The sequence below is a fragment of the Oncorhynchus keta genome, chromosome 22 (assembly GCF_023373465.1).
Source record: "Oncorhynchus keta strain PuntledgeMale-10-30-2019 chromosome 22, Oket_V2, whole genome shotgun sequence".
In the NCBI taxonomy this organism is placed as follows: Eukaryota; Metazoa; Chordata; class Actinopteri; order Salmoniformes; family Salmonidae; genus Oncorhynchus; species Oncorhynchus keta.
Genome location: NC_068442.1, coordinates 3,130,836 through 3,157,943, shown reverse-complemented (window position 1 = coordinate 3,157,943; position 27,108 = coordinate 3,130,836). Strand labels below are relative to the sequence as shown.

Genomic DNA, 27,108 nt, shown 5'->3' with positions numbered 1-27,108 from the left:
ACTGCAACTGGATAATGGACTTCTTGACGGGCCGCACCCCAGGTGGTAAGGGCAGGCAACAACACATCTGCCACACTGATCATCAACACTGAGGCTCCTCAGGAGTGTGTGCTTATTCCCATCCTGTACTCCCTGTTCACCCATGACTGCATGGCCAAGCACGACTCCAACACCATCATTAGGTTTGCTGACGACAGAAAAGTGGTAGGCCTGATCACCGACAACAATGAGACAGCCTATAGGAAGGAGGTCAGAGACCTGGCTGTATGGTGCCAGGACAACAACCTCCCCCTCAATGTGAGCAAGACAAAGAAGATGATTGTGGACTGCAGGAAAGGAGGGCTGAACACCACTGAAGTGGAGCAGGTTGAGAGTTTCAAGTTCCTTGTTTTCCACATCACCAACAAACTATCATGGTCAAAACACACCAAGACAGTTGTGAAGAGGGCACGACAACACCTTTTCTTCCTCGGGAGACTGAAAAGATTTGGCATGGGCCCCATATCCTCAATAAGTCATACAGCTGCACTATCGAGATCATCCTGTCTGGTTGCATCACTGCCTGGAATGGCAACTGCTCGGCATCTGACCGTAAGGCGCTACAGAGGTACGGCCCACTACATCACCGGGACAAAGCTTTCTGACATACAGGACCTATATATCTAGGGTTTCTGGGATAATGGTGTTGATGTGAGCCATTACCAGCTTTCAAAGCGTTTCATGGCTACAGACGTGAGTGCTACGGGTCGGTAGTCATTTAGGCAGGTTACCTTAGTATTCTTGGGCACAAAGACATGGTGGTCTGCTTCAAACATGTTGGTATTACAGACTCAGAAAATGTCAGTGAATACACTTGCCAGTTGGTCAGAGCATGATCGGAGTACACGTCCTGGTAGTCCGTCTGGCCCTGCGGCCTTTTGAATGTTGACCTGTTTAAAAGGTCTTACTCACATCGGCTGCGGATAGCGTGATCACACAATTCCAGTTGTCATTGTGTTTTATAATGACGCTGATAACTAATATTGATCCCACAATGAACACACTACAACTGGTCCCTTCTGTAAATGACGTTCAACATATAAAAGTCTTCATAAAGCCTTCATAATGCCTTCAAAAGCACTAAATACATTTGTTACAAAGCATCTATAACCGTATGTCATGCTTTGTAAAGGGTTCATAGATGTGGCAACTGTGTGACAATCACCAATGTCAAAAATGACATCAAATCAAATCGTATTGGTCACGTACATGTGTTTAGCAGATGTTATCGCGGGTGTAGCGAAATGCTTGTGTTTCTAGCTCCGACAGTGCAGTAATATCTAACAAGAAATATCTAAGAATTTCACAACATACACCGATTACAAACAAATCTAAGTAAACAAATGGAATTAAGAATGTATAAATATATGGACGAGAAATGTCAGAGCAGCATAGACTAAGATATAGTAGAATAGTATAGATACAGTATTTACAGTAATGCAAGATATGTAAAGATGATTAAAGTGACTAGTGTTCCATTTATTAAAGTGGCCAGTGATTTCAAGTGCAGTTGCAAACCGTAGTCTGGCTTTTTTATGGCGGTTTTGGAGCAATGGCTTCGTCCTTGCTGAGCGGCCTTTCAGGTTATGTCGATATAGGACTCGTTTTACTGTGGATCTTCACTCTTCACTGTGGATCTTTTACTCCGGCATCTTCACAAGGTCCTTTGCTGTTTTTCTGGGATTAATTTGCACGTTTCCCATGGTGTTTATACTTGCGTAATATTGTGAACGTGATACCTTCAGTCATTTGGAAATTGCTCCCAAGGATGAACCAGACTTGTGGAGGTCTCCAATTCTTTTTCTGAGGTCTTGGCTGAATTCTTTTGATTTTCCCATGATGTCAAGCAAAGAGGCACTGAGTTTGAAGGTAGGCCTTGAAATTCATCCACGGGTACACATCCAATTGACTCAAATGATTAGCCTATCAGAAGCTTCTAAAGCCATGACATCATTTTCTGGAATTTTCCAAGCTGTACTTAGTGTATGTACATTTCTGACCCACTGGAATTGTGGTACAGTGAATTATAAGTGAAATAATCTGTCTGTAAACAATTGTTGGAAAAATGACTTGTGTCATGCACAAAGTAGATGTCCTAACCGACTTGCCAAAACTATAGTTTGTTAACAAGAAATTTGTGGAGTGGTTGAAAAACAAGTTTTAATGACTCCAACCTAAGTGTATGTTAACTTCCGACTTCAACTGTAAGTATCAAAAGTAAAAGTATAAATTATTTCAAATTCCTTAAATTAAGCAAACCAGAGGGCAACCTTTTCTTGTTTGTTTTTATTGACGGATAGCCAGGGGCAGGCTCCAACACTCAGACATCTCTTGATAAGTCTGTGAATTGGACTATTTTCCTGTCAAAATGTAACGAGTACTTTTGGGTGTCAGTGAAAATGTAAGAGTAAGAAGTCCATTATTTTCTTTAGGAATGTAGTGAAGTAAAAGTAAAAGTTGCCAAAAATGTAAATAGTAAAGTAAAGATACCCCCCAAAAAGTATTTCTACCACTGTATATATGGTGTCATTACATGACGTTCTGAATAATACGGAGTGTTGCTGGCCTTTTTTATTTGTATTTATTTATTTCACCTTTATTTAACCAGGTAGGCCAGTTGAGAACAAGTTCTCATTTACAAATGCGACTTGGCCAAGATAAAGCAAAGCAGGCCGACAAAGCAGGCCGACACAAACAACAACACAGTTACACATGGAATAAACAAACATACTGTCAATTACACAATAGAAAAAGTCTATGTACAGTGTGTGCAAATGAGGAAAGATAAGGGAGGTAAGGAAATAAATAGGTCATAGTGGTACATTTTTTTATGTGCAAGTAGAGATTAATTTACAGTCTAACCAGACACCTAGGTATAGTTGTCCACATATTCGAAGTCAGAACCGTCCAGAGCAGTGATGCTGGACGAGCAGGCAGGTGCGGACAGCGATCGGTTTAAGATAATGCATTTAGTTTTACTTGCCATTAAGAGCAGTTCGAGGCCACGGAAGGAGAGTTGTAATGGCATTGAAGCTCGTCTGGAGGTTAGTTAACGCAGTGGCCAAAGAACGGCCAGAAGTATACAGAATGGTATCGTCTGCGTAGAGGTGGATCAGAGAATCACCAGCAGCAAGAGTGTCATCATTGATGTATACAGAGAAAATAGTCAGCCTGAGAATTGAACCCTGTGGCAGCCACATAGAAATTGCCAGAGGTCCGGACAACAGGCCCTCCGATTTGACACACTGAACTCAGTCATTTGAGAAACTAAGGCAGTTGAGTCTGCCGTTAAGAATGTGGTGATTGACAGAGTCGAAAGCCTTGGCCAGGACAATCAATACAGTGCACAGTATTGTCTCTTATCGAGGTGCAGTTATGATATTGTTTAGGACCTTGAACGTGGCTGAGGTGCACCCATGACCAGCTCGGAAACCAGATTGCCTAGTGGAGAAGGTACCGTGGGATTCAAAATGGTCGTTGATCTGTTTTTTTAACTTGGCTTTCAAAGATCTTAGAAAGGCAGGGTAGGATAGATATAAGTCTGTAGCAGTTTGGGTATAGAGTGTCTCCCCCTTTGAAGAGGGGGATGACCGTGGCAGATACCCAATCTTTGGGGATCTCACACGATACGAAAGAGAGTTTGAACAGGCTAGTAATAGGGGTTGCAACAATTTCGGTGGATAATTTTAGAAAGAGAGGGTCCAGATTGTCTAGCCCGACTGATTTGTAGGGGTCCAGATTTTGCAGCTCTTTCATTACATCAGCTATCTAGATTTGGGTGAAGGAGAAATGGGGGGGGCTTGGGCAAGTTGCTGTGGAGGGTGCAGGGCTGTTGTTCAGGGTAATGGTAGCCAGGTGGAAAGCATGGCCAGCCGTAGAAAAATGCTTATTGAAATGCTCAATTATCGTGGCTTTATTGGTGGTGACAGTGTCTCCTAGCCTCAGTGCAGTGGGCAGCTGGGAGGAGGTGCTCTTATTCTCCATGGACTTTACAGTGTCCCAGAACTTTTTGGAGTTTGTGCTACAGGATGCACATTTCTGTTTTAAAAAGCTAACCTTTGCTTTTCTAACTGCCTGCGTATATTGGTTCCTAACTTCCCTGAAAAGTTGCATATCGCGGGGGCTATTCAATGGCAATACAGTACGCCAGAGGATGTTTTTGTGCTAGTCAAGGGCAGTCAGGTCTGGAGTGAACCATGGGCTATATCTGTTCCTGGTTAAAAAAAATTGAATGGGGCATGCTTATTTAAGATGGTGAGAAAGGCACTTTTTTCTTCTTCTTGTTTTTCAATCAACCAAACAAAACACATTCCACATTCACAGATGTGACAGGCTTAAAAAAAAAAGAAAAAAAAAAGTTTTAAAAATAATAATAATAATACATTTAAAAGAAATACAATTAAAATGAAAGATTAAGAAAAATAATGTTTGTATTTTATATTATTTAATTATTTTCCTTGGTGCATATATATACTGTACATACATACCCACACACACACATATACACATACATACATACATACATACATACATACATACATACATACATACATACATACATACATACATACATACATACATACATACATACATACATACATACATACATACATACATACATACATACATACATACATACATACATGTACTCAAAAATAAAATTAGAATAAAAACACAAAAAAAACATATATAACACTTGCAGCAGCACTATCAAGGTCCTTATCAGCTATTTCTAGCATTCGCTGAGACGACGGGCCAATAATTCGTTTTTAGGTTTTACAGCACCTTACACAACATGTATCTGAACATTTCCCTAGTCACCCTGTCCACTCTGTCCAGTTTGAAATATAGTTGAATAGTGGAGACCAGAGTCTATCAAACTTGGTATGTCTCTGGTGGACGTCATAAGTGAGCTTTTCAAGAGGAAGAAAGTCAACAATCTGGTCAATCCACATTTTAAATGTAGGAGGGGTATTAGAGGACCACAATAGAGTATGTAAGTATGTAATAGTCATAAGCAAATTTTCTCTGTCAGGATAAAGAACAAAGTCCTGCTGGGCATTAAGAAGATAGATACACGGGGTCATATCAAACTGTACCTCTAATATTTTCTGTGCAGCAGTATGTATAGATTGCCAGAATCCGGCAATCTCTCTACAGCTCCAAAATACATGCATATAGGTTCCACTTTCAGAGGTACATCTTTTACAGTTAGGAGACATATCTGTTTTCATTCTATGGAGTCTCAAAGGAGTATAATACAATTTGTACAAAAATGTGTAGTTAGATTATTTTATTTATACACTAGTGGAGGTGCAGTATACCCTGTTGCAAACCTCCACCCATAACTCATCACTGATAGTCAGACCAAGGTCCTTTTCCCAAATTATTTTCAAAGGAGTAAAGGAGGAGCCTCCTTTCTCAGAAAGGAGTCTATAGATGTAAGATATTTTGCCTTTAATGGATTGTGCTGTGACAAGAAGAGTTTCAACTTCATTCAACTGAGTTCTAAACCTCCTCTTGGAGGTAAATGAGGAAATTACATGTCTAATTTGAAGATATTTAAAAAAAAAATGGGATTTTGGCACATCGAATTCACTGCAGAGCTCTTGAAAGGATTTCAGTGATGTGGTTTTCTGATGAAATAGGTCTGAAAAGGTTCTGATTCTGAGAGTATGCCAAAGATTAAAGTTGGCATCCCTCAGGGCTTTTGGCAAGTCTGGGTTGCCTACTATAGGCGAGTGAGAACATATTTGGGAGAAAATGCCCAGGTATTTCTTACAGTCCCTCCACGCTAGTAGGGTGCTGTAAATCACAAAGGTTTTGGCTATGTTGCCCACTTCACTAAAGTTATTAATGTTATTATGAATATATAATTGAGCTTAAGGGCAATGAACCACAGGATTGGGCTTCTATCTGAATCCACGTCGACTCTTGTCTGTTTGTGATCCATGTTAGCATGTTGCGGATTTGGGCAGACCAGTAGTACAATTGAAGGGAGGGAAGGGCAAGACCACCCTTATATTCAGGTTTCGATAGAGTGGAAAACTTGATCCTAGGTTTTTTATTGCCCCATATAAATTTGGTGATGCTTTGGTTAGTTGTTTTGAAAAAGGAAACTGGGAGATAGCATGGGAGCATCTGAAATAAGTAGTTCAGTCTAGGGAGGATGTTCATACGGATGACATTAATTCTTCCTACTAAGCTAATTGGTTTGGAGATCGTTCTTGATTCGATCCAGGAGTGGAATATAATTTTCCTTGAAAAGGCTATTCAGATCTGGTGTTATGAAGATCCCGAGGTATTGAAACCCCTGTGTTGTCCATTGGAAAGGACATAGTGTCTTCATAGAGCTGGTGAGGGTAATATTGAGAGGGCAGACAGTGGATTTGTTAAAATTGATCTTATAACCTGAAAACTTGCCATACTGAGCAATTTTGTCTAAAATGAGAGGGAGGGATTTCTCAGGGTTGGATATGTAGAGCAAGACATCATCCGCGTAAAGCGAAATCTTGTGCTGCAGGCCGCCTGCAGAAACACCCATAATACTTGGATTGCTCGTTATCAACTCTGCCAGAGGCTCCACCCCCAACAAGTAGAGCAAGGGGGACAGCGAGCACCCTTGTCTTGTGCCCCGTTCCAGAGGGAATCTGTCAGAGTTCAGTCCATTAGTAGTAACCATGGCATTTGGATGAGAGTATAGTGATTTGATCAATTTAATAAAATTTGGGACCATATTGAGCTTTTCTAAGACTGAAAACAGAAAGCTCCACTCCATCCTGTCAAACGCAATAATAACAGAAAGACGGCGAATGTTATCAGAAGAGTATCTGTCTCTAATAAATCCAGTTTTGTCTGCTTTTATTATTTTGGGAAGAAGAGTTTTTAGTCTTTTGGCGAGCAATTCGGTAATTATTTTATAGTCGAAATCCAACAAGCTTATGGGCCGGAAGGATGAGCAGGATAGGGGGTCCTTGTCCTTTTTTAGCAACACTGTAATGCGAGCTGTGTGCATTGAGTCTGGGAAGAGAATCACTTTTAAAGAATAGCCAGGCATCCTCTACTGACGGAATGAGGTCAAGATCCCGGATACCCGGGCCAGGTCGATTAAGGAGTGGCTGATGGACCTCTTCAGCTAGCAGGGAGATGGGCCTAGCATAGGCTAGCTCCAGGCTAATTGGTGCTTGCTTCGGGACAGAGACGTTAGCCCGGAGTAGCTACTCGGATAGCAGCTAGCTAGCTGCGATGATCCAGGTGAAAAGGTTCAGAGCTTGCTGTAGGAATCCGGAGTTATGGAGAAGAAGAAGTCCGATTTGCTCCGGGTTGAATCGTGCTGTGCAGACTGGCAGGAGTTGTTCGGGCTAAAGGTTAGCTGATGACTGCTAGCAGTAGCTAGCTCCTGTTGGGGGTTCCGGTTCTAAAGTAAAGAAAATAGCAGATCCATACCACATTGGGTGAGGCGGGTTGCAGGAGAGTATGTTGAAGTTGAGGTTAAGAAAAATGTTTTAAAAAATAAATGCGAAGAAAATATATATAAAAATATTTAAAGACAGAACAGAACAAGACGAAGACAAGACGCCTGACTGCTACGCCATCTTGGATTCTTGGACTTTTACTCCACCCATTCCATTGGCAGTCGAATAACATCATGTGTGCTTAACTGCACTACAGAAAACCCGCTAACCAAACAAAAGTACAGGGCATGCTCACTGAATTAAAGGGCAACTACACAAAAAATCAACGTTTCTTAGATTTTTCCAAGGCCTCAAAAGTCATCCCCTGATTTGGTTGTGAACACACAAAATCCAATTTAGTTGTTTTCTATTAAAAAAGGTGTAAAAAAACTGGAGTAAACCAGAACAAATGGGGATATCCAAAGCCTAGAAAAACAAAAACCAAGAAAATGGAATTTGGGAGAAAAAAAAAACAGTAGGCAAAAAATTGCATGTGCATGACTGAACTTTATAATGTGTGTCATCCTGCAACACAGCATTTAGGGTGAACTTGAGGTCAGGTCCAATATTGACTATATGCACCCAGGAGGGAAAGAGGTTGGGCCATCCTAGAAATGTTTTAGTGTAATATAATATATACAATTTTTCCAACGATTTTATCCGAAGCGACCCCAATATCCTGGTGTTGCAATGCTCTCCCAAGACGCATGACAGGGTTATAAATGCTTTGTGAAGCCTTCATTTAATATGATTTATAAGGCCTTTATTAAGAGGTCCTTATGCCACCCTTTATAAAGCACAGGTTTATGGGGCAGCAGGTAGCCTAGTGGTTAGAGCGTTGGGCCAGTAACAGAAAGGTTACTAGATTGAATCCCCGAGCTGACAAGATAGAAATTTGTTGTTCTGAAGCTGAACAAGGCAGTTAACCCACTGTTCCTAGGCCATCATTGTAAATAAGAATTTGTCCTTAAGTGACATGCCTGGTTAAATTTTTAAAAAGTAATATTTTACATAGTGGATTATGTCAGATTTGACATTGGTGGTTATGTCACAGTTAAGAAACATTTATGAACCTTTTAAAAAGCATGACATACGGTTATATTGATTCATAACACATTTATGTAGTGTTTATGAAGGCTTTATGAAGCCTTTATAAGCTGCACACAATTTACAGCAGGGCCCTACAACTTATAAAGGCTTTATAGAGCATTCATAAAGACTCCATAAACACTACATAGCTTATTGTCAAACCATTTTTTAAGCAAAGTCATACTACACAAAGTGTGATATAAAATGTCCTTTTAAACACTACATCTTGAGCTTTGCCAAATAGTATGCATGATACTGTATAGTTCATTGGTATTTATGTGAGATCAGAAACGCAATTCACTATCTCAAACACAGCTGAAATACGGAGTAACATTCAGTAGAAACTCATCTGAATGCAGCACGCTCTCCTTGGTTTTACTTTTTATAGACTGAACACTTGAGAGGAGAAGCAGCCCAGTGACTACGGCGTTCTGTATTCAACTCATGTTCAGCTGCATAAACCTTGCGGGTCTGAGCTAACTTCAAACGAATGAGAGAGAGAGAGAGAGAGAGAGAGAGAGAGAGAGAGAGAGAGAGAGAGAGAGAGAGAGAGAGAGAGTTGGGCAGAATGGAGGAGAGGACAGTGCTTTGTAAGTGCTGCCAATAAGTGGGAGAAACAGAGAAAAAAAACCTTGACTGTGGGCACAAACAGTGTAACCTCAGCTTGCAAAACATGTCAGTTTTATTTGAAGAACAAGGATAGTCACTCAAAGAAAGACTACAGTGCCTTTTTTTATGAGTTGGTTTAATCTATATTATTGCAAATATAAAAATGATGAAGTGCCAGTCCAACGATTCATGTATTTTTAGTCTGTGTTAATCATATTAAATTACAGACTCTCTACATATTCAATATTAACCAAACTCTGTAAAAGAGGACACAGAGGAATCATATTAACGTCACAACTGATTTAGTCCTTAAAGTCTAGAATACTGTATTCCTTTCACAGTTATATCAGTGTATTTACAGTGCATTCAGAAAGTATTCATACCCCTTGAATTTCCCCACAATTTGTTATGTTACAGCCTTATTCTAAAATGCATTAATTATGTTTTTTCCTCATCAATCTAAACACATACATCACAGGTTTTTAGAAATGTTTGCAAATGTATTAAAAATAAAGAAAAAAATTGAGCTCAGGTGCATCCTGTTTCCATTGATCATCCATTGATGTTGTAGAAATGTTTCTACAACTTGATTGGAGTCCACCTGTGGTGAATTCAATTGATTGGACATGATTTGGAAAGGCACACACCTGTCTATATAAGGTCCCACAGTTGACAGTGCATGTCTGAGCAGAAACCAAGCCATGAGGTCGAAGGAATTGTCTGTAGAGCTTCAAGACAGGATTGTGTCGAGGCACAGATCTGGGGAAGGGTAATGGAAAAATTATTTAGCATCGAAGTTCCCCAAGAACACAGTGGCCTCCACCATTCTTAAAAGGGTAGAAGTTTGGAACCACCAAGACTCTTCCTAGAGCTGGCCGCCCAGACAAACTGAGCAATTGGACGAGAAGGACCTTGGTCAGGGAGGTGACCAAGAAACCGATGGTCACTCTGACATAGCTCCAGAGGTCCTCTGTAGAGATGGGAGAACCTTCCAGAAGGACAACCATCTTTGCAGCACTCCACCAATCAGGCCTTTATGGTTGAGGCCAGATGGAAGCCACTCTTCAGTACATTAAAGTCCAACAAGACAACGAGCTTAAGTACACAGCCAAGACAACGCAGGAGTGACTTCAGCACAAATCTCTGAATGACTTGAGTGGCCTAAGCAGAACACGGACTTGAACTTGATGGAAAATCTCTGGAGAGACCTGAAGATGGTTGTGCAGCAACGCTCCCCATCCAACCTGACAGAGCTTGAGAGGAGGATTTGCAGAGAAGAATGGAAGAAAATCACCAAATACAGGTGTGCCAAACTTGTAGTGTCATACCCAAGAAGAATCGAGGCTGTAATCACTGCCAAAGGTGCTTCAACAAAGTACTGAGTAAAGGGTCTGAATACTTATGTAAATAATTGTTATTTTTTTTTTATAACTTTGCAAACTTTTCTAAAAAACTTTGCAAACTTTGCTTTGTCATTATGGGGTATTGTGTGTAGATTGATGAGGGGGGACAATTGAATAGTTTTCAGAATAAGGCTGTAACGTAATAAGATAAAAGTCATGGGTTCTGAATACTTTCAGGAATGCACTGTATTTACTATGATCCACAGTGATTGTAGTCCATAGTAATTGTAACAATTATGTTAACCTATTTTACATAAAATGCACATGAAACTTCAAAGAACCGATAAACACACAGGACTGGTGGAAATGCATGCATACATTTTTTTATCAAGTTGATTTACATTTTCTTTTATCAACAACTATAAATAGTAGCTGTTATTTTGGTGTTTGTTCAAGAACTCTGAGGAAAGGAAGCATTTGTACACTGCTGAGTGTTGTGACATTAGACGTGTAGGTGAAGTGAGAATTTCAAAAGTACCTATTTCTGAACAAGTCTGGCGTATATAATAGCGTTTTCATAAGTTAAAACTGTAAGGTTGGAGAGAGAGAAGAAGAAGAAGAATGAGAAGAAGAAATACAGCAGCAGTTCCCTAGCCACCCTCAGTCCCACACCTGCCGTCTCACCTCACTGACATAGATAGCCATGTCCTCCTCCTCGTCTGTCCTGTAGCACAACGTCAGGCCCAGCTTCTCCTGGCTGTTCAGTCGACACAGCTCCACCTCCTGCAGACATACAGAGAACAGAGGTCAACAAAACCACACATGGATAACAACACTAACCAGCTTCTCCTGGCTGTTGATTCGAACACAGCTCTTGGGGCGACAGGTTAACCGAGTGGTTAGAGCGTTGGACTAGTAACCGGAAGGTTGCAAGTTCAAATTCCCGAGCTGACAAGGTACAACTCTGTTGTTCTACCCCTGAACAGGCAGTTAACCCACTGTTCCTAGGCTGTCATTGAAAATAAGAATGTGTTTTTAACTGACTTGCCTAGTTAAATAAAGGTAAAATAAAATATCACCTATACACACAGAAGGGACAAGAACACACCACCTGTTGTAGGTGTGCCAAGTACATCAATGTATACAATGCAGTTATTGAAGCTGTAGCCATCATACCCAACTTGCTATCAAACAGCATATTAACTTTGGCTGGGTAGAGGAGCTTATCTTGACTGTGTGTGTGATTAAAGCTGTTCTCTAAACGTTCAGTGAACGGCTGGATTAGTCATGTCTTTGATAACTGTCAGAAGCTCTCAAGTGTTTTTACCGAGCAGCTACAGCCTAATATTAGATTATTAGTTGGTAAATAAACCCATATAATTATGCTAAACGTAGTGAATATATTCAGAGTTGCATGACCCACCACTGAAGTATTCCTCATCTCTGAAGAGTCCTTATGGAGAGACAACCCACAAACCGGGAACATTCCCAGAACATTAGCTAATATTCCCATTAAGTAATGGTTTTATCAAACATTAGGATGAGAACATCCCCAAAACATTCAAATTTTTGATAACATAAAAAAAAAAAAATCTATAAAAAAAAAAATGAAATATCCTAACATTCACTATAATGTTCCCAGCCACCCAGAATTGGTTTTGTGAAAGTTTCCAGAACAATCGTTCGGTTGCAGCAAATGTTCTCATAACACAAAAACTGTCGAGTCATGCTGATGATCATATAAAACATTTGCCTTGATGTTGTCTGAATGTTCGGATAACACATTTAGTCTGTTCTTTAAAAGGTTCCCAAATGTTTTGTCGAAACAGTATGGTGGGATCATTGTGTTGGACATCACAAAAGACGAAACTATCCAGTTGTGAAGATGATTATACAATGTATATTTTAGAATGAAAAAACATTCACTTGATGCTACAAGAACATTCCCAGAACACATTTTTTGATGTTCTTTTAAAAGTTCCTAAAACATTTCTTTAGGTTATAGGAACATTGTTGGGATATGGCAAGAGAACTGTTCAGTTGTGCAGACATTCAGAGAATGTTTGTATCATGTTGCACACCACATTCATTTGATGTTGCAAGAATGTTGACAGAACAGCCTTTCTGGGTTATTTAAAGGTTCCCGAAACACGTTGTGGTAACCGCGTGGACACATTGCCAGACATAGGTTCCAAAAGCACTAAATATGCTCAGTTGTGATGCCATTCATACAATGTTTAAGATGGGTTGCACAGGACATACCTTTAATGTTGTAAGAATGTTGACAGAACACCTGGTCTAAGTCCTGTCAGTACAATATGTGAATTATCACAAGAATATTCTTGTAACGTCACAGACTCCCAAAACGTAATAAAATGTTCTGGAAATCTTTAAGAGTTTGCACAGAACATTCCTACAATGTTCCACAATTTCCAAATAAGTATTTTAATTTGATTTATTTAACCTTTATTTAACTTGGCAAGTCAGTTAAAATTCTTATTTACAATGACGGCTTACCAAAAGGAACAAGGCCTCCTGCGGGTACGGGATAAAGAAAAAAATCATAAATACAATATAAATATAGGACAAAACACACATCACAACAAGAGACGTAGCAACACAACATAACAACAACATGGTATCAGAAAAAAACATGGTGCAAACATTATTGGGCACAGTCAACAGCACCAAGGTCAAGAAGGCAGAGACAACAAAACATCACACAAACCAGCTACAACTGTCAGTAAGAGTGTCCACGATTGAGTCTGAATGAAGAGATTGAGATAATACTGTCTGGTTTGAGTGTTTGTTGCAGCTCGTTCCAGTCGCTAGCTGCAGCGAACTGAAAAGAGGAGTGACCCAGGGGTGTGTGGTCTTTGGAGACCTTTAACAGAAAGTGACTGGCAGAACGGGTGTTGTATGTGGAGGATGAGGGCCACAGTATATCTCAGATATGGGGGAATGAGGCCCAAGAGGGTTTTCTAAATAAGTATCATCCAGTGGGTCTTGCAACGGGTATACAGAGATGACCAGTTTACAGATGAGTATATAGTAGAGTGCAGGGATGTGTCCTATAAGTAGTATTGGTGGCAAATCTGATGGCCGAATGGTAAAGAACAGCTAGCCTCTCGAGAGCACCCTTACCTGCCGATGTATATATTATGTCTCAGTAATCTAGCATGGGTAGGATGGTCATCTGAATCAGGGTTTTTTTGGCAGCCGAGGTGAAAGAGCAGCGATTACGATAGATTTAACTTTAGCCTGCAGCTGTGATATGTGCTGAGAGAAGGACAGTGCACCATCTAGCCATACTCCAAAGTACTTGTATGAGGTGACTACTTCAAGCTCTAAACCCTCAGAGGTAGTAATAACACCAGTGGGAAGAGGGGTATTCTTCTTATCAAACCATGACCTTTTATGACCTTTGTTTTAGAGGTATTCAAAACAAGGTTAAGGGGAGAGAAAGCTTGTTGGACACTAAGAAAGCTTTGTTGTAGAGCATTTAACACAAAATCCGGGGAGGGGCCAGCTGAGTATAAGACTACCATCTGCATATAAATGGATGAGAGAGCTCCCTACTGCCTGAGCTATGTTGTTGATGTAAATTGAGAAGAGCGTGGGACCTAGGATCGAGCCTTGGGGTACTCCCTTGGTGACAGGTAGTACCTGTGACAGCAGATTTTCTGACTTTATACACTGCACTCTTTGAGAGAAGTAGTTAGCAAGCCAGGCCAAAGACACCTCAGACACCAATACTCCTTAGCCGGGCCACAAGAATGGAATGGTCTACCGTATCAAAAGCTTTGACCAAGTCAATAGAAATAGCAGCACAATATTGCTTAGAATCACGGCAACGGTGACATCAGTAAAGACCTTTAAGGTTGCAGTGACACATCCATAACCTGAGCGGAAACCAGATTGCATACCAGAGAGAATACTATCGACATCAAGAAAGCCAGTCAGTTTATTGACAAGTTTTTCCAACACTTGATACAGGGCAAAATAGAAATAGGCCTATAACAGTTAGGATCAGCTTGAGAACCTTTTAAATAAAGGACGAGCTGTGGCTGCCTTCCAAGCAATGGGAACCTCCGGAGAAAAGAGAGACAGGTTAAAAAGGTTTGAGATAGGCTTGGCGATGATAGCGGCAGCAACCTTAAAGAAGGGTCTAAACCATCTGACCAGAATCTTTTGGGGTTAAGTTTAGGGAGCTCCTTTAGCACCTCATACTCAGTGACTGCCTGCAGGAAGAAACTTTGTTGCAGGACAGGGGAAAAAGAGGGAGAAGCATCAGGGATAACCGTATTAGTAGGAGTGGGAGATGGGGAAATGTTGGACGGGCAGGGAGGCATGGCTGAGTCAAATAGGAATCCTGGCTTAATGAAGTGGTGATTAAAGAGCTCAGCCATGTGATTCTTGTCAGTAACAACCACATCAACATTAATGGACATGGGTGTAACGGTTTTCTAGTGGTGAAGGAGAGGCGGACCAAAATGCAGCGTGGTTTCTATTCATGGTTCTTTAATGAAGAAAAACTATACATGAACAGACTGTCTGGTGCAAACACAGAGACAGGAACAATCACCCACAAAACCCAACACCAAACAGGCTACCTAAATGTGGTTCCCAATAAGACAATGACTAACACCTGCCTCTGATTGAGAACCATATCAGGCCAAACACAGAAACAGACAAACTAGACACACAACATAGAATGCCCACTCAGATCACACCCTGACCAAACAAAACATAGAAACATACAAAGCAAACTATGGTCAGGGTGTGACAATGGGCAGCTGTGAGGTGGAAGGTTTATTCTCCAGGTCTTTAACCATTTCCCCAGAACCTCTTGGGGTTAGACCCACAGAGCGAGAACTGCTCCTTAACGTAACTAACTTTGGCCTTCCCGGATAGCCTGAGTGCACTTATTTCTCATTTGCCTGAACGATAGCCAGTCAGCTTGAGTATGCGTGTGCCGAGACCTTTCGCCAGATGCAATTCTTGAGGCGGAGTGACTCAACAAGATCACCCTCGAACCAGGGGCTGAACCTGTTTTTAATTCTCATTTTCTTTATGGGGGCGTGTGACATTTATGACGTTCATAGGATATTTGTTTTAGGTTTAACATAATAATCCATTGATGGGCAACCTAATTATATGTTCTGGGAACCTTTAAAGAACCAATAACAACTGGACAGTTTCAGAGTTTGTGAAAATGTATTTTGTGACGTCGCCCACAATGTTCCCACCATACTTTTGCATGAAAGGGGGCCAAAGCCATATCAATCATATCAATACCATATAATCATATGGCCTTGTATACCACACACCTTTAGATTAATAGCTATTTTCTGAACCTAATGTACATAAATAGCAGGACATTGATAACGGAAGGAAATGACATCTCCATCATCACTTTCAAAAATCATTACACACATACGGTAGGGTAAGCTACAGCACCAACAACACAGACAACTAGAAAAACCACAAATAATCCAGCTGGTTGTGTCCCAATGTTATAACACGTCAGGGGTGTTGAGGGGAATCGAGTGTGAAATGGCCTCTCCACAAGGCCTTCATTAACGCACCACAGACTCCTCTAGACACTGTGGATGTGTGCGTGCGTGCTTGCATGCATGTGGCTGTGTGTGTGTGTGTGTGTGTGTGTGTGTGTGTGTGTGTGTAGAACAGGGGCGAAGGGGCAAAGGGGGCTCAAATAGGTTTGGGAAGAAGAAATAAAGGAAATAGAGAGATTCATTTTCTCCGTGACATCTGTGGGTTGGCTGGTTACACGTGTCAGATATGTCAGACACTTTGGGAGCGAGGGGAGAAGAGGGGGGATCAGAGACCAAAGGCTGGAAGAGGAGAGAACGGAAAGTGGGAGCAAATAGAGCTGCCACAGACAGCCACCTGGTGCCTCTCCACTCCAGCAATACTGTATGTCCCCTCATTGAGACACTCCCTAAGGCTTTCCAATCTACCACAGCCCCATCCACCCCATTTCCTCTCCCACCAAAGCCCTCCGCCCCCTTCCCATCCTCCCCTGTTCCACCCTGGCCATACTGTATATGCCCCCATCCCCTTCTAGCCACTGACTCCCCCAAGGCTCCTCCTCCCCCTTTACCCCCATCCTTCCCACTGTGACAGACCATCAAAGAGACCCCGGTGTCCATTGACATTTAAAAAGAAAAATATATTTAACCTTTATTTAACCAGGTAGGCTGGGCCTGGCCAAGATAAAGCAAAGCAGTGCGGCACAAACAACAACACATGGAATAAACAAACATACAGTCAATAACACAATAGAAAAAAGTATATGTACAGTGTGTGCAAATGAGGTAAGATAAGGGAGGTAAGGAAATAAATAGGCCATAGTGGCGAACAAATTACATGGCACGCTGTAATTTGGGTCAATAAAACCCCTTATTACGCATTCCTGCGACTGTCTCCCGATCCTTCCTGTCATATATGTGAGCCAAGCGCAAAAAAAACATGAATTAAAATAACGATTGTGCTGTTATACAATACATAGCCTACCACATAATACGCATGGCAGAAAAACTGATTTAAGATATCTTTCGTACCGAAATGGTCTAGCCTACAGTATAATTCAAAATTAAACAAATTCAGTTAGCCTACAATTATAGTGCATTTGTATTTGATTTTGAATAGCCTAGTAATAGGGTATTTTTTATATTTTCAGAATTAATGACCTTTTAGCTACATAATATCTTTGTCACGTCCTGACCTTATTTCCTTTTTTATGTCTCTTTTTTAGTTTGGTCAGGGCGTGAGCTGGGGTGGGCATTCTGTTTTTTTGTTGTTCTATGTTTTCTATTTCTATGTGTTTGGACTAGTATGGTTCTCAATCAGAGGCAGCTGGCAATCGTTGTCTCTGATTGAGAACCATACTTAGGCAGCCTGTTCTCCCACTATGGGTTGTGGGTAGTTATTTTCTGATTAGTGTTTTTGTTGCACCTTACAGAACTGTTCGTTTGTCGGATTGTTGTTTTTGTTCAGTATTCATCTTTATTAAAATTATTATGAATATGTACCACGCTGCACTTTGGTCCTCTTCTCCTTCTCCCGAAGACAATCGTTACAATCTTACCACCATGCATTTCCATCTCCTCAACTCTCTTTCATTCCTTTCTCGAGCATGCAGAGAGCAGGGCTGTCAACAGTTTAATTAAAGTTGTGAAAACATACTATCTATGTTCCCGAACAGATTGCACTTGGTTCCCAAATGAGGAATTGGGCAGCTACAGTACCAGGGTTGGAGAGCCTATGGCATACAGAGTTTTGATCTGTCACACAGCTGCCTTTTGTTTCTGGTGTCCTTTGACAGCTCTTTGGTCTTGTCCATAGTGGAGTTTGGAGTGTGACTGTTTGAGGTTGTGGACAGGTGTCTTTTATACTGATAACAAGTTCAAACAGGTGCCATTAATACAGGTAACGAGTGGAGGCCAGAGGAGACTCTTAAAGAAGAAGTTACAGGTCTGTGAGAGCCAGAAATCTTGCTTGTTTGTAGGTGACCAAATACTTATTTTCCACCATAATTTGCAAATAAATTCATAAAAAATCCTACAATGTGATTTTCTGGATTTTGTTTCTCATTTTGTCTGTCATAGTTGAAGTGTACCTTTGATGAGAATTACAGGCCTCTCTCATCTTTTTAAGTGGGAGAACTTGCACAATTGGTGGCTGACTAAATACTTTTTTGCCCCACTGTAAATGCTCAAAATAAATGCTGAAATAAAATGTCCAAGAAATGTTATACAAGTACAAAAAGCTTATTTCTTTCCAATTTTGTGCAGAAATGTCACGTTGGTATAAAGGGTCGGGAGACAGGTGCCGGATTGCATAATAGTTTTTTTTATTTTGCCCTAATTACAGCGTGCGATGGAAAGGCACGGGGACGAAGACCAACCAAACACGTATACAAAACACAGGGTTGAAACCCAAACAAAAGAGCGAGGAGTGCCTCGAATAAATAGCACAAGCGCACAATGATACAACACGGGACAAGACCCGTAATCATCTGCACAGTACAAGTGGCACGAAAGCCAAAGGATCTCACACGACCAATGGACATTGTAACAATAATCGACAGGACAATGGTGAACAAAGGGCACACTTATACAATTACTAATCAGTGGGAATAGGGGCCAGGTGTGCATAATGACAGTTCCGGAGGGATCCATGACAAGAAATATGTTTACATCCCTGTTAGTGAGTATTTTATCCTTTGTCAAGATAATACATCCACCTGACAGGTGTGGCATATCAAGACGCTGATTAAACTGCATGATCATTACACAAGAATTACTGCACAAACTGTCATAGACGGTCTCAGTGAAGCTCATCTGCGTGCTCATCGCCCTAACCAGGGTCTTGACCTGACTGCAGTTCGGCGTCGTAACCGACTTCAGTGGGCAAATGCTGGCACACTGGAGAAGCGTATTCTTCATGGATGAAGCCCAGTATGAACTGTACCGGGCAGATGGCAGACAGCGTGCCTGGTGTCGTGTGGGCGAGTGGTTTGCTGATATCAACATTGTGAACAGATTGCCCCATGGTGGCAGTGGGGTTATGGTATGGGTAGACATAAGCTACAGACAACAAACACAATTTCATTTTATTGATGGAAATTGGAATGCACAGAGATATCGTGAAGAGATCCTGAGGCCTATTTTCATGCCATTCATCTGTAGCCATCACCTCATGTTTCAGCATAATAATGCACTGCCCCATGTCGCAAGGCTCTGTATAAAATGCCTGGAAGCTGAATATGCTCCAGTTCTTCCATGGCCTGCATTACTCACCAGACGCCGCCCATTTGGGATGCTCTGGATCGACGTGTACGACAGCGTGTTCCAGTTCACACCAATGTACAGCAAGTTTGCGCAGCCATTGAAGAGGAGTGGGACAACATTCCATGGGCCACAATCAACAGTCCGATCAACTCTATGTGACGGAGATGTGTTGTGCTGCATGATGCAAATGATGGTCACACCAGATACTGACTGGTTTCCTGATCCACGCCCCTATGTACGCGTATTTGTGACCAACAGATGCATATCTGTTTTCCCAGTCTTTTGAAATCCATAGATTAGGGCCTAATACATGTATTTCAATGAACTGACTACCTTTTATATGAACTGTAACTCAGTAAACATGTTTAAATTGTTGCATGTTGCATAAAATAATGGCACGGGACTTATAAGCGTATCTTGTCTGCTAAGCTTACACCCGATGGTATGTGGCATAGACAGATACCATACCAACTCATGTTCTGTTCTTCTGAAATCCATTTTCTTCATATCATAATGTTTCTTTAATTCAACCTAAAATAAATAATTGATTTGTTGTGATGGTGTATATTCAATTGATTTATTAGACTTTTTAAAATATACAGTTGAAGTCAGAGGTTTACATACACTTTAGCCAAATATATTTAAACTCAGCTTTTCACAATCCCTGACATTTAATCCTAGTATAAATTAGGTCTTAGGTCAGTTAGGATCACCACTTTATTTTAAGAATGTGAAATGTCAGAATAATAGTAGAGAGAATGATTTATTTCAGTTTTTATTTCTTTCATCACATTCCCAGTGGGTCAGAAGTTTACATACACTCAATTAGTATTTGGTAGCAATGCCTTTAAACTGTTTAACTTGGGTCAAACGTTTTCCACACTGTTTAAATGTAAATGTTAAAGGCACAGTCAACTTAGTGTATGTAAACCTCTGACCCACTGGAATTGGGATACAGTGATTTATAAGTGAAATAATCTGTCTGTAAACTATTGTTGGGAAAAATGACTTGTGTCATGCACAAAGTAGATGTCTTAACCGACTTGCCAAAACTATAGTTTGTTAACAAGAAATTTGTGAAGTGGTTGAAAAATGAGTTTTAATGACTCCAACCTAAGTGTAAACTTCCGACTTCAACTGTAGATGTTCCATAGGCGTGGATCAGCGGCTATTACTCGGCTTGTATGTGTGGATGCCTGGAGATGCTAAACATGTTTATGCAAATTATTGGCCAATTACCGTGACACTGTCAGTCTTTTGCGTGACAATAACCAGCTGACAGAATTTCATGACCACCACAGCCTTAGTTAGGGTTGAAGTTAGCGTCATGGTTAGGGTTGACGTTAGGGGAAATGTATTGGTCACATAAACATATTTAGCAGGTGTCATTGCGGGTGTAGCGAAATGCTTGTGTTCCCAGCTCCGACAGTGCGGTAATATCTTACAATTCGCAACAATACATGCAAATCTAAAGTAAAAGAATGGAGTTAAGAACTATATAAATATTAGGACGAGCAATGTCGGAGTGGCACTGACTAAAATACAGTAGAATAGAATACAGTATATACATAGGAAATGAGTAAAGCAGTATGTCAACATTATTAAAGTGACTAGTGTTCCATTATGCGAGCAGTGCAGTTGATGTACCAGGTGGTGATACATTTCTTCAGCCTCCTGAGGTTAAAGAGACGCTGTTGCGCCTTCGTCATCACACTGCCTGTGTGGGTGGACCATTTCAGATCGTCGATGATGTGTACGCGGAGCAACTTGAAGATTTTCACCTTCTCCACTGTGGTCCCGTCGATGTGGATAGGGTCGTGCTCCCTCTGCTGCGTGCTCTCTCCATGATCAGCTCCCTCATTTTGTTGACGTTGAGGGAGAAGTTATTTTCCTGGCACCACTCCGCCAGGACCCTCACCTCCTCCCTGTTGGCTGTCTCATCATTGTTGGTAATCAGGCCTACTACTGTTGTGTCGTCTACAAACTTGATGATTGAGTTAGAGGCATGCGTGGCCAAGCAGTCATGGGGGTACAGGGAGAACAGAAGGGGGCTGAGCACGCACCCTTGTGGGGACCCTGTGTTGATGATCAACGTAGCGGAGGTGTTGTTTCCACCACCTGGGGGTGGAAGTCAGGAAGTCCAGGACCCAGTTGCAATGGGCGGGGTTCAGTGGTGGATGCTGAGCTATAGTCAATGAACAGCATTCTTACATCAGTATTCCTCTTGGGAGCGGGCCACGTCGTTGGCACTGTGTTTACCCTCAAAGAGCGCAAAGGAGGTGTTACGCCTGTTTTGTGCACTCAGTATCTATTGCCAGAGCTCTCTGGTCCTTCTGTAGCTCAGTTGGTAGAGCATGGCGCTTGTAACGCCAGGGTAGTGGGTTCGATCCCCGGGACCACCCATACGTAGAATGTATGCACACATGACTGTAAGTCGCTTTGGATAAAAGCGTCTGCTAAATGGCATATATTATTATTATTATTATTATATTATTTCTTTTGACAGACTCCACCTGCTGACACCTCAGATCTCTAACGGACTGTTTCTCCATGCAATGAATGTGTCCCAAATAGCACCCTATTCCCTATAGGCCCTTGTCAAAAGTAGTGCACTAGGATAGGAATACCAAACAGCACCCTATTCCCTATAGGCCCTGGGCAAAAGCAAATCACTATATAGTGAAACGATTGTCTTTTGGGATGCGGCCGATGACAACTTAATATCCCCGTCACTGAATGAAAGAGGATATGAAAGGAAAAGGGATGAAAGGATCTACAGCTGAAGAGATATGAAAAGGAAAATAAAAATACCAGTCAAACCAGTGACATTATGACTGCTGCTAATGGTGTATCGTAAGACACCATCATTGGAAGCGTTAGACACAGCGACTGAGACTACTGGGGGCTCCGTGACGCAATAAAGGAGCCATGAAGGAAACAGAGAGTGTGTGTGGCGTCAATGTCGACGAGAGGAATTAATATGTAATAGACATTTTCTTCTTCTTCTGTAAAATATCCTCTAAAAACGGTATATGAAAGCCTAGGGGAATGTCTAGATGACGTGATGTTCAACAGGAAGAGTTTTTGATGTCAAATATCTGCCTTATCCATGGGGTTGTCTCGAAAAAAATCATCAAATGGAACCGAAGGCACAAGTAAAAGTGTGTGATGTTTTAATGTCTTTCCCCATCTTGTTGAGTGGAAAAAGACAGAATAAGTTAGTATAAGTAACGTGGTGGTAGAGTGGAGAGGACCTGTGGCTAAATGAACAGGAAAAACAGATGATTAGGAGAAGATGGATAAAACATTGTGGAATGTGTGTGTGTGTGTGTTTGGAATGGGAAGTGTTCTGGCAGCCCCCCCCACACACACACACTGGTGTGTAAATCCTTGATAAGGCAAAGGGACCCTTCTCCTGATCCATCACATACACTCTGTGTTCCCTCTCTCTCCCTCTTTTCCTTTCCGTTTTCCCATTTTCCGGGCGAGCTCTCAGCCTCTCAGGCGGGAGATTGCGATGTAGCGGCTGCAGAGCGGGGACGGGGGACGATGGCCTGACAGTAAATTAATGACTGCGATGGCGTGATTAGAAGGGACTGCCGCCCACCGTCAGGCTGCATTGGATGCTGTCATAATAATCACTGCCTTTGATTACCAGTAATTGAAAAAGTTGTCTGTGGATGGCTGCCACCCGGGTACAGGCAGAGAAGAGAGGGGAGAGCTCCTCTCCTATCAGCGAGAAAGAGAGGGAAGATGACAAAGTGCTCCTCTCATACTGGAGAGGAACGCGGCAAAACACTTTCCTGCTAAAAGCTTAAGATATAGCCTAATACATCTGGTGAAGAATTGGCCCTAATCAATCCCTAAATGCGCAGTGCCCAGTGAAAGTACACACCCCTTGTACAGCTTGCACATTTTGCTGCCTTCAAATTAAATAAAATAATTTATAACATGATATTAATGTACTCCACATTTCAAAGTGAAAGTGAAAGAACAACTATAAACTCATAAAACATCCCTTTTTCAGGACCCTGTCTTTCAAAGATAAGTCAAGGAACTTGGAACTTGTTCAGTTTCCGTCTCAGTTGTTGAATCTTGTTGTGTTCATACAAATATGTGCACATGTTAAGTTTGCTGAAAATAAATGCAGTTGACAGGGAGATGACATTTATTTTTTTTGCTGAGTTTAGAACATTTTCAGAGCTAATAAAAATAAATGAAATGTCTTGATTGCGTATATCTTCACACACGAGATTCTACCAACTTTGAACAATTGTTATGGCAACACACAGTATATTAAATTGTTTTTGTCAAAATTGCACAAGCTCAGTAAATTTGGTTGGAAATCATTGATGGACAGGAATACTCAAATAATATAAAAATGTATTTGTCACATGCGTTGTAAACAACAGATTTAGACTAACAGTGAAATGCTTACTTACAAGCCCTTACCAATGACATGAAGAGAACAAATATAGAAACAATTATAATACAAGGAATAAATACACAATGAGTAACGATAACTTGGCTATATACACGGAGTACGAGTTGATTGCCAGGGGTACAATGTAATTGAGGTAGCTATGTACATACAGTATAGGTAGGGATAAAGTGACTAGGCAAAAGGATAGATAATAAACAGTAGCAGCAGAGTATGTGAAGAGTCAAAAGAGAGGTGCAGTGAAATGTTGTTTTACAGGGTCAGGAATAGTAGTATGGCGCCCCTGGACCGAATGATGGTTAAGTGCCTTGCTCAAGGGTACATTGACAGATGTTTCACCTTGTCTGCTCAGGTATTCAAACCAGCAACCTTTTGATTACAGGCCCAATGCTCTAACCACTGGGCTACCTGCCACCCATCCGGAGCTCTTTAGGGTCCTGTTGGTTCCAGACTTGGTGCATCTTGCCGTGGTACCAGGGCCTTTCTCTGACATCGCCTGGTATAGAGGTCCTGGATGGCAGTGAGCTCGGCCCCAGTGATGTACTGGGTGGACCGTCTGTACTGCCTTGCGTTCGGAGGCCAAGCCGTTGCCATACCAAGCGGTGATGCAGCCAGTCAAGATGCTCTCAATGGTGCAGCTGGAGAACTGTGGAGGATCTGAGGGTCCTCTCAGGAGGGTGCCTTTACTACCGTGTTGGTGTGTAGACCATGTTAATTCCTTAGTGACGTGGACACGAAGGAACTTCAAGCTCTCGACCCGCTCCACTACAGCCCCAGTGATGTGGGTGGTCCATGATCAGCCACTTTGTCTTTCTGACGTTGAGGGAGATGTTGGTGTCCTGGCACCACACTGCCAGGTCGCTGGCCTCCTCACTATAGGCGGTCTCATCGTCGTTGGTGTTCTGGCCTGCCACCGCCGTGTCGTCAGCAAACTTAATGATGATGTTAGAGTCTTGCACGGCCATGCAGTTGTGGGTGAACAGGGAGTACAGGAGGTTACTAAGCACGCACCCCTGAGAGGCCCCCATGTTGAGGGTCAGCGAGGTGGATGTGTTGTTGCCTACCGTCACCACCGGCTCTTCAGGAAGTCTAGGATCCAGTTGCAGAGGGAGGTGCTCAGTCCCAGGGTCCTGGGCCTTGTGATTAGCTTTGTGGGTACTATGGTGTTGAACGCTGAGCTGTAGTCAAAGAACAGCATTCTTACATAGGTGTTCCTCTTGTCCAGGTAGGAGAGGGCAGTGTGGAGTGTAAAAGATATTGCAAAAATTTGTGGATCTGTTGGGGCGCTATGAGAATTGGAGCGGGTCCAGGGTGTCTGAGATGATGGTGTTGATGTGAGCCATGAACAGCCTTTCAGAGCATTTCGTGGCTACAGATGTGAGTGCTACAGGGGGATTGGCATTTAGACAGGTTACCTTGGTGTTCTTGGACACAGGGACTATGGGGGGCCTGCTTGAAACATATACGTATTTCAGACTGGGTCAATATTCAAACCTTGTCTCTGATTTACAAACAAATGTAAGTCAGGATTGAGACTGGACCACTCAGGAACACTCGACATCTACAGGAAAGCCACTCGGGTGTATGTATTTTTTGTAATTGTCCCGCTTCAGAATTCTAGGGTGGGTTTTCCTCTAACATCATGCTGCAACCACAATACTGGAAAATACAGAGAGTTTCCCGCGATGTTGTGTTCTATTGGATTTGACCCACCTAGTTATTCATTTATTAGTTTTCTTTCATTCTGAAAATATGTATAGATCGGTAGGAAAGTTGTATAGATTGGTAGGGGGGATAAAAATCAATGTAATCCCTTTTTAGATTACATTTTAAAAGCAGCACAATTTTAAGATGTCCACTCTCTGAGAAGGCATCACCTGTTCCCATTAAGTCCTTATCTTGGGTTATAAATAGTATACAGATAGTATACAGTGGAAAGAGAACATGGAGGCTAAACAAGACCGACATACTGCACAAGAGTTTTCAATAATGAATCTTTTGATGGCTCTTTTTCTCCCGAACCCCAACACCTTGTCTATCACCCCTCAAGCCGTTGTGCTTACAGGAAATCATCAATGTCCTTGCTTAATGAAATGGCGAGCCAACATTTCATTACCTATATTATATTTCCGCTGGGATGTAAATGGCAGGGTGCCCACATTATGATTTTTCATCAGACTGAGGTCATTTCAGAAATCTCTCTCTCATTTTGATAAATGACGGAATAAACCATCAAACTCTGAAAATAGAGGCATTCAGCTCTGAACTATTGACGTACGTTAAGTGAAGGTGGGTTAGCGTGGAATATGCCTGCTCCCGGAGCATCACAAAATAAGGAGCAAAGCACACACAATATAATAGGATTTGTTAATAGAAATGAGGCAGAAAGAAAAGAGGGTTAATATATTATATTTGTGTTGCCTCTAATGCCAAGGCTGAAGCAGAGGCGACACGTACGTGGATGAGCAAATCTCTTTAGAGAAATAACTCGAGCTCGGTGGGTGGAAGGAAAGGAAGCTCCTCGAACAAATTCAAATGAAACTAAAAAGAGAACACGCAATCATCATACATCACTCAAAGCAAATCCAGACTGGCAGCACAGCTCACCTGGTCCTCAGTGATGTGGAAATAAAGAATATTCGTACGGGGGGTGAGAGGAGGAGTTGGGGTCTTGGTGGATTGAGGGAGCCAAGTGTCGACATGAAGCCCGTTTATCATCGCTTCCTGTCTCATCTGCATCTAGATCCGTGTCTGTGTGTGTGCGTGTGTGCATCTGTGTGTGTGTTGTGTGTCTAAATTATAGGCTTAAATGATCATCTGTCAAACTAACCCAGGAGTCTGCCCATGCACCTGTGGGTTAGTTCAGCACAAACAAAGATGGAAGAGGAGGATTGGTTTGACTTGACACCTTGACATCTTGCTGTATTTATGGGGGATCTTGTTAGGGCGATCTTGTTACGCCGTGGTAAATCTCGCGGTAGTGTTATAGGTTCACGGGTGAGTCCAAAATATTTTAGCTATTTTCACAACAGGGAAAGGGCTGGGTTTTGATGAATAAATAACTTGTGAGTGGGTCGAGGCTTGGTCCCTCACTGGCCAATCAGAACATGCTCCTTGGCTAAATATGTGGTTGCTTCAAGTTGTGTATTTACTGTCTTTAGTATATTGTGTTCTCATCAACTCCAATTAAAATGTTAGTCCATTATAGCCTGGTTCATTAAAGGGATACTTCAGGGTTTTGGCAATAAAGCCCTTTATCGACTTCCACAGAGTCAGATGAACTTATGGATAAATGTTTTATGTCTGCATTCAGTACG

General features: G+C 41.7%; 1 protein-coding gene across 1 annotated transcript in view; it reads right to left on the bottom strand.

Moving 5' to 3' along the window:
* LOC118400877 (PDZ domain-containing RING finger protein 4-like) overlaps positions 1 to 27,108 on the bottom strand; it is a 100,350-nt gene that overhangs the window by 14,942 nt on the left and 58,300 nt on the right. Inside the window, exon 4 of the mRNA XM_035797862.2 lies at positions 11,219 to 11,317. Within this exon, the coding sequence (XP_035653755.2) occupies positions 11,219 to 11,317 (99 nt within the window). The remainder of the gene's footprint in view (positions 1 to 11,218; positions 11,318 to 27,108) is intronic.